The sequence below is a fragment of the Apium graveolens genome, chromosome 11 (genome assembly GCF_009905375.1).
Source record: "Apium graveolens cultivar Ventura chromosome 11, ASM990537v1, whole genome shotgun sequence".
Classification (NCBI taxonomy): Eukaryota; Viridiplantae; Streptophyta; class Magnoliopsida; order Apiales; family Apiaceae; genus Apium; species Apium graveolens.
The window spans coordinates 170,195,562-170,204,717 of NC_133657.1; the positions used below are offsets into that span (position 1 = coordinate 170,195,562).

The window sequence follows — 9,156 nt, forward strand, 5'->3', positions numbered from 1 at the left end:
AGGCTCGTCGAGCAGCATGGAGAGCTCAGTTGGGAGAGGAGGCTGGTCCTTCGGGATTGCAGCAGCAACAGGAGCATGAGGAAGCAGGAGATGATGTTGGAGCTGGTTTGAGCACGATGCAGTATAGGCGTCTAGCGAGGAGGATGGATGCGATGCATGACATCCTTAGTCGGTTTGCACGTGATCTCACCAAGGCACTTGGGACTGCATTCAGAGCCACCGATGTTGACATCCAGTGGCCAGTATTTGGTGAGGACTCCATGTATCCACCTCCAGACACGCCTGACACTCCACCCGTTGAGGGTGATGATCTTGATTCTGAGTAGGTATGTCTGATTCCTTACTATTACCTTCACTGAGGACAGTGAATATTTTAAGTTTGGGGGTAGTAGTTGAAGGAATATGTGTTGTGTGAGTCGCATATAGTTTGCATGTTCATGATAGTTTAGTGCATATAGTTGCATATTTTTCCATATAATTTTTTTTTATTTTGGTAGTTTTTATTTTATTTAATAGTTTGTTCATATAGTTTCATGCATTTGCATTATAACATGATCCCTTAGATGATTTTCTGATCAACTTGTGATATTGATGCTAGTGTGGTGATGTCGTATTTAGTGATGTTAAGTCTTGTCGAATTGATTTGCATGCTAGAGACAATTGTATTTTACTAAGTCTTATAGGTTGCTTGGGTACTGGATCATGATCATGGTTTATTTATTTGTCGAGGTTTAATCGCTTGTTTATATTTAGAATTTAGGATATTCTCTTAATGATAAAATAACATGGATTTTTTTAAAATTGGAGAAAATTGGATTTCGTTGCTAGTTGTTGTGGCTAGGTGTCAAATGGCTAGTAGCCGGCTCATATTTATATGAGTAGTCTAGGGTTGAGCGAGATGGAGCGAAACGTACTCGTTCAGAAATTTGTGAAAAAAATAGAAAAAAAATAATAATAAGTGTTATGTATAATTGATCATGAGTGGGATCTTTAGTACTCGAGTTATTAAGTTCTTAGGGGACTTTGTGTCTAGTGACCTAAGGCTTTTATAGTCTGGGATCCGCTAACCTAACGTTCGTTACATGGGTACTATTGTATAAATCTTTTGTGGACCTCACTCATTGCACGGTCAAGTATGCATACTTGTTTTTTTGTTGCGAATAAAAGTATGAATCCATATAAAACTCCAAAATAAGAATTGAAGTGTTATAAGTTATTTTGAGTCTAGCTTTTATTCTATTTATAACCTTGTGATTGCTTTGATGGGTAGTGAGTCATGATTATTGATGTAGTTGCGATAGTATATCTGTAGAAGTTCCACACACGCACGTCTCTGGTTTATAGGTTGATTTGTGAGGTTTGATTGATTTTTATACGAATAACTACATTGTTGAGATGTTGCTTGTTGATTGGTTTAGTTATTCTGTTGGGGATCGTTGCATTTATTTAGTTGCATTCATGCATTTTTATTTATTGTTCTTTGAGTCTGTTTATGCTTGAGGACAAGCATTGATTCAAGTTTGGGGGTATGTTGAGTGGCATTTATGACACTTTATTACGCTCCGTAAAGCTTTGAATCGGTGTATTTGTACTCAAGTTGTTGGTGTTTTTACGTGTTTTTGTAGTGTTTTTGTATTGCAGGCATTTTCTAGGTAATCAGGTAAATTAGCATGGTTGTAGTGCTAATTTGGTGTTTGGATGGTGTTGGAATAAAGGCTCCTGAAAAGACCGGCTCAAATCTGTAAGAAGAAAAAAAGAATTTAGAATTTTATTCAGGAGGATGGCGCGCCCGCGCTGGTCAAGCGCTGGCCCGCGCTGGTCAAGCGCTGGCCCGCGCTGGTCAAGCGCGCGCCCGCGCCCAAAGAACAGAAACTCAGCGTGCCCGCGCGGGTCAAGCGCGCGCCCGCGCCAGGTTGGGGTAGCAGAATTCTGTTTCTATTAGGATTTTGAGAGTTTGAAGCCCTGGTCAATTCTACAACATATATATTTGGATGCTAGTTTTCTTATTCTTGAACCTTTACTTATGTTTCGTACTTGGTTTTATTAAGTATAAAGACTACGTTTATTATACCATGCTTTCATCGGAACCCACGTTGATAATGAGTCCGATTATGGCTAATCGTTATCGTGGGGTTCTAGTGGATTTATTTATGGATTTCTTTAGTTAATTTATTTCGATGCCTTAGTATGTGGTGATTGTATGATTTCCTATTATTGGTTGTGCTTATTCGTCTTATGAGCGTCGCAAACTTATAAGATAGTGTGTTAATTCTTAATGAAGCGAAAGTGAATTTAAGGGTTTAGAACTTGCCATGCTAGCATAGGTTCATGTGTTATTGTTATGCATGATTCGTAAGTAATTTTAACCATCTTACTTGCCCTATGTAATCACGATAGATAACTTGTGCGTTAAACGGTTATATTATCAAATTCTATAGACATATAGGGTCTCAATATAATTAGTGTCTATTCAGCTTCTATCTCTTTTGTGGATGTCTGGTAGTATGGTATTCGTACAATGAAAGTTGGCGTATATCAGTTTTGTGGTATCTGATTAGTGTCATCACCATTATATGCTAAGGTTAAGAACGAAAAGGCTATTGAATGAAGTATTTAATGAAGTTAGAATTTCATGTTTGTGTTATATATTATTCAATACTCTTTACTTTCTTTAGTTAATGTTCTTTAGTATAATTCTCTTTAGTTAATCATAGTATAATCAAAACTCAATTTATTATTTATCTGAGCATTTAATAATAGCCATATCATTGTTGCATAAGTGCATAAATCACAAGGTTAATCTAAAACAGTCCATGTGGGAACGAACTATAATTAATTCTATATTACTTACGAACGCGTATACTTGCATGAATTTTAGCGTGTGTTTAGTGACTAACAATGATTTTTGCCAATATCAGAAAAAAGGATACTCTATGATGATCAATATTACTTTGGATCATACATTCCTACATACATGAATTTCAAAGGGCAAGAAGTCAACATAAGGAAAGGAGAAGCTGTCTTTGAAAGTGTTCTTACTCAAAGGCATATAATCATGAATCCTGATGGAAAAAGAACTTGTTATGTGTCACTAGAAGAAATGATGACAGAAAGAGCTCAAATCAGAAATCTAAGAGCTGTTATCTATCAATTATCTGATAAAACAGAGTACAAGAAGAATTTGAAGATCAAGCTATAACATATTCTGTTGAAAAAGATTGATGACAGAGTTAAAGCTTTTGTTTAGAAATACTGCAGAATTTTTCAAGAAATATGAAGATCAAAGTCTGAAACAAAGTATGTTTTACACAACTTATTTTGTCTATCTGATTTTTGGCACTAGAAAATTCTATTAGAATTTATGCTTATTCTGAAAAGCATAAATTGGGGGAGATTGTTGAAAATTGGCTAAGCCGAGAATCAGGATCTGTCTAACAATCAGGATATGATTATCCGTTGGAAGCTTCATTATCATCCGTTGACAATCTGTTCAGTCATTCGTTGATATTTACATATGAATGTCCATCGAAACTATAACATATATCTGTGGATCAGCTTATCCGTTGAAAATGACTTGGATGACAAGTCAGAGCTGCGAGATAAATCAGAAGGTGCTGATTTATAGGATCGTAGTTGATTTAGATATGTATAAAAAGTAGAAGAGATATACTGTAACATATCTTGTAATTGATAGAGATTGACTGTAGTTGTGTGGTATATAAACACAGAATTGGTTATCTTAACATGTGATAAGCAGAACTCGAGTATTCGTATAACAGAACTCGAGTATTCGTCTAACATAGAAGCTCTTAAGAATATTGTTCTTAAGAGAGTTTTGTAACAGTTTATTAAAGATCAATATAAACTGTTATTTGATACATCTGTGCTTACTTTACTTCCGTAATACATCGAGTTATTTAGTAATTGTATTCAACCCCCTTAAACAATTACTTTATTGGACAACATAAATGTAATGTCAAACAATAATAAGAACAATATAAGTACACTAAAATTGTGGGCCCTACAAAGAGTGAGGCCCTGTGCAGATAGGCAAACATGCTAATCACCGGACCGGTGTATACTCGAGAATCAGTCTCAAAGACAGTATTCCCAAAATGCATTTATAATACTAAGTAAAATTTTAAATCGATTGAAGTTACTATACAATTTTGATCTTGTATCACAAAAGTCAATTTTGATTTGAACGTTAAGATAATCAGAAATACATTTAAACAAAAGATAAGATAAAAATATAATGATTTAGAAATCTAACTTTACTATGTTTTCAAAAACTTTTATAAATGAATGTTGTTCAGATAAAGATAGTTGATAAACAACTTCCTAAATAATAGAATATGATTTTAAAACGATTATCTTGGTAAATATGAACTCTAATATCTATGTATCACATTTAATTAAAAATTAGAGTCGTTACAAAGTCAATCATATAAATTTTATAAGAAATCGCAGTTTATCTTTATCTTGTTGTAATTTTGCATAAAATTTCTGAAAATATTTTTTTTCGTAAAATTATTCAAGAAAAAAAATTCAAGAAAAATATATTTCAGAAAAAATATTTTCGGGAAAAAAATATTCCTGGGAAAAGTTTCCTTAAAAAAGTTTTTCCGAAAAAGTTTTTCAAATAGGATTTAAAATCATAATTCTTAATAAATTTTTAGGAGGTGATTTGATCCATTCATAATTTGAAATGAAAGTAGTATTAGAGTTATTAAATTGGGTATCAAAATTTGGTTGAAATGACATGACATTTATGACGTAACAATTTGGAATGATATTATTGATAAAATTTAATACTGGGGATGCGCTATCATTAATTGATTTATAGTCAATCATGACAAGTGATATTTAGATCTATTTTGAGCCGTATTTGGTACCTTTAATATTATTTTGTATTTAAATACGTAACACAGACTAATATTTTGATTTCCAAGAATTCCTTTGTATGCTTTGTTCAAGAAAAAAAAATCCTTAGCAATTTATTAAACCCTTTTTTCCCTTGATATTTAACATTACTTATTTACCAAGTAACAACCCTCCGTCCCTAAAAAAAAGCGACAACAGAGTTTGGTACCAAATACGTAAATCCCTAAGTTTTGCTATAATCTTTGCTTTATAATGTACAATGATACGAGAGTATATTTATTCTTATTTCTCTCGCCAAAAATCATTTCGAACAACTAGGAATTCCTAACTTGGAGTACAACGGACAAGGAAATATTAGATTATGTTTCATTTTATGGATAAAAGATAGAGAATCCCGAAATTGTTTGAAAATGCTGACTAGTCATTTACTTGGTTATTCATCCCGTTTGAAAATCTTAAAATAAGTAACTTATAATTTAAAATGATTAAGTGCGAAATAAATGATAAGTTGATAAATATTTATAAGTTGTATAAGTGTTTGGATAAATTTACTTATAAGTCAGAAGTTTATTTACTTAAATGAATTAAAACAAATAATTATTAAATACAATTATCTTAGTTCATGAATCTTAAATTAGTAAATATTTTAAAATTTAAATTTTAAAATCAAAACTTTAGAAAAAAGTGAAAAAATGAAAATAAGTTGGAAAAAAGTACGTCATTGTCAACTTTCAACTTATCAGCTTATAAGTTGTAAATTCAGCTTATAAGTTGGGTCGACAAACACTCGTCGATAAGCTGTTACGGGCTTATAAGACATAAGTGGCTTATAAGTATATCGCGAAACAGGCCCTTGATTTGTGCACGAGATTGGTTGCGCACTGCTAAGCAATCATTTATCATAGAAGAAAGTTTACTGGAGTTTGAAAAATGGGAGGAAGGTTAGTTCGATATATGTTTTTATTATAATAGTGTATTTTAATTAACCAATTATAGGTATGCTCTGAAATCTGAACAATATTCTTTTCTCTTTTCAATTTGTAGGTACGGAGAATTTGACATTAGAGCAGCCGGTGATACTTATTGACGAGACAATTGATGATTTCTAAATGAGCGATATTTCATATTCTGTAGTCACATTTATTCTTTTTCCTCTTTGATAATAAAGGACTTTGTTTTAGACTTTGTTTTATATTCTTTTTGAATATGTTTAATCCTTCTGCCAATTTTAATCTATGTGAATTTCTTACTTCTTGTTTTTTGATATTTAAATGTCATATGATGTAAGCATGTAGTGTCACAGACTTATAATGTTACTGTGTTTAGTAATTAGTACAAGTTGGAGGCTCTTATAGTAAATTCCTCATATTAATATGGTGCAAAGTGCAGACTTGTTAGTTGTTTGTTACATTTGGATTCTATTTTAGATTACAATTACTATTTAGATTCTGTAGTTTTAAAATGAAAAGTGACATGGACATGTTCTAATGTCATAAATTAGCTGTTGGTTTATGGCTATTGTATTATTGCAACTCTACAAGTCTGAAGCAGCCCTTTTGCTACTACTGGCAAGTTTAGCTTTATCACAACTTCCTGCAGTATTGACTGCTCTGGACCAGTTGTCACTAGTTACGGAGGAACTCATTCACATCTCCCGAGCTGCTTGGGATACTTTTCTCAAAAAATTTGGTCACACTACTCTGAGTTCCAAGCTGCTGTTGAAGCATTAGCTTTCTTGGATTGTTTACATTCACTTGCCATTGAGCCTATGCAGCTTTGTACCATTGAGGCGATGGGAGATGCTATTAATAATGCTTTGGAGGGTGATGAAGAAGAGGAAGAGACAGAAGAACTAGTGAGTCAAGTCCTTGATGAGATTGGAATAAATATCAACTCAGAGGTAGTTATCAGTCTTCAAAATTTGATGAGCTTGACATCATTTTGATTGCCTATATTAATTGTGTACTTGATCTAAGTTTCTTTACTGATGAACTTCTAAATGGTTTTCTTTCAATTGCAACAGCTTGTGAATGCTCCATCTGCTACTATAGCCCCGGATGCAAAGAACAAGGTTGCTGTACAAGCTTAAGTAATAGGGAACGATGATGGCAGAATAGACAGTGATTTACAGGCCAGATTAGACAATTTAGGAAAAATGTGATACTTTTATACAGTCATCCATCTATCTGTCTACATTTACAGTAAAGCTCACATTTTTGTATTTGTGAAGAGGTTCATTACATTCGCAAACTAATTAGTCAACATGTTGATTAATCCCTAAATTTATGAGCATACACATTGTTCTGATCTAATGTGTTACCTTTTTAACAAGACGGGTCATCCATTTAATGAGGGGATGGTTTGTTAAAGCATGCATCTATTACTTGATTTTTGGTTTGATTACACTTTATAATTCAGTTTATGGAAAGAGTCAATATATACAGCACCTGTAATGTGAGGAATCTGACTAATATATTCTGAATCCTCTTTATGTAATAGTACAATGTTGGAATTAGGATTTCAAGCAGAAAACAGAAGGCATTAAAAATGTTAAGATTCACCAACAAACTTACAGATATTTGGCTATGGTAACAACTTATATGCCATTGGTATTAGGTGAGATGCATGATATGCTTCCTTTTTTTCTATCACAGGTTGCGATGGCAATGGCTGCTAAAGCAAAACTTCTTCTTCGGGAGCTGAAAACAGTCAAAGCAGATCTAGCATTTGCGAAAGAACTGTGTGGTCAGCTGGAAGAAGAGAATAGTGTCATCAGAGAAAGTAGAGCTGCAGGAGGTAGCCCTGAAGATGATGATTTATTACGTATTTTTACACCCGTTACAAGTTTTTATTTCTGTTATCATTTATCTTTGTAGTTCTGCATACTAGCTCATGCTTTCTTTGTGTACATAAAATTTTTAAGAACAGTCGTGAATTTCTCTACAATATAAATAGGCAGAATCATATTTATTTCTTGTGTGAACTTTGTTTTACTTACTGCAATTTAAACTTATGTACATATCTGTGGCAGAATGTGTTGCTAAATATTTGAATCTGAATAATCCGTTTTATAATCCAATTTAAATGAATATATGAATATCCGGATATCGGGTTAAAATGGAACCGGAACCGGATTCAATTTTTAGTGATCCGAAAAAACCGATATCTGCTTATACATTTCATAACTGGATATCCGGTTTTGCTCACCCCTAATACGAAAAATGGGTCAAAAGACTCTAAACTTTTTTAATATTTTTTTTTTTGAAAAAATAAACTTTTTTAATATTGTAATGCAAAGGTAATATCAATATATCATACCATTATAGTTTCAGGCTTTCAGCATATATTGGTGGCTCCGTTTTTTTTAGCTCCAAAATTAACATACAAATAACGCCACTTCAAGGTTCTAGATGAAGTGGCCTTCTGGATAATAATTTATTTTTTTTAATTTTCCTCCTCTTTTTCCTCCTTTCCCCTTAGTTGTCTTGGAAAAATGGTAATTGTTGGTGGTAAGATCATGTTTTTTTACATCTTTTATTAAATTAATAAATTTTAAGTTTACTGTCAATTTTTTTAATTTAGCATGATGTTAACTTATTTTAAGTACAAATTTTTTATTTTAATTAAAAAATTATTTATATATAATTTTCGTAGCTTGAAAAATGATATCATGCGGGATTGTGCATATTTTGACGAGCACTAGTATTCATGAGCACTCGTATTCATGATTTTAGAAGTGCAATTGTATACAATATATGAAAATATTATTTGTTTTATATAAAAGTACTTTACTGTATCTTCATCGTTAAAAATTATTTCCAAAAAAAATAGAAAATATGACATTTTTCAGTATTAAAAAAAGTGTGTAAAATTATACATCCAAAAATTGAAAAATGAAACTATCAATTGAGAAGAGAAATATGAAAAAAATCATAGAAAATAAATAAAGGTTTAGAATCAAATAGGTACGATGAATGAAAAGTACATAATAATATAACTTAATATTATAATGTTATAAATAAAAATTCAGCATTTTATAATATTTAGAATAATCAAAACTAATTATCACCAATTTTATTTTTATTTTGAATGAATATTTAAAAAAAATATATTATTTTTCAAGATTAAATACTATTACGAAATAGCTAAATAAACGTGATGCAATCTAATATTTTAAGATTTTACGATTCTTTATATAACAAAACTTCTAATTTTACTATTCACTAATTTTAATTTTTTATACTATAGAACTATTTTATTAAATTATAAACT

At 31.7% G+C, this 9,156-nt stretch overlaps 1 protein-coding gene across 1 annotated transcript; it reads left to right on the forward strand.

Annotated features, from left to right (window-relative positions):
• Nucleotides 1–6,257: 6,257 nt before the first annotated feature.
• Nucleotides 6,258–7,836, forward strand: LOC141696133 (uncharacterized). Its single transcript, XM_074500319.1, has 4 exons — nucleotides 6,258–6,277; nucleotides 6,436–6,784; nucleotides 6,908–6,955; nucleotides 7,539–7,836. Exons 1-4 carry the CDS (start codon nucleotides 6,258–6,260, stop codon nucleotides 7,758–7,760), a joined length of 639 nt encoding a protein of 212 aa, XP_074356420.1. The 3' UTR covers nucleotides 7,761–7,836.
• Nucleotides 7,837–9,156: the final 1,320 nt, after the last annotated feature.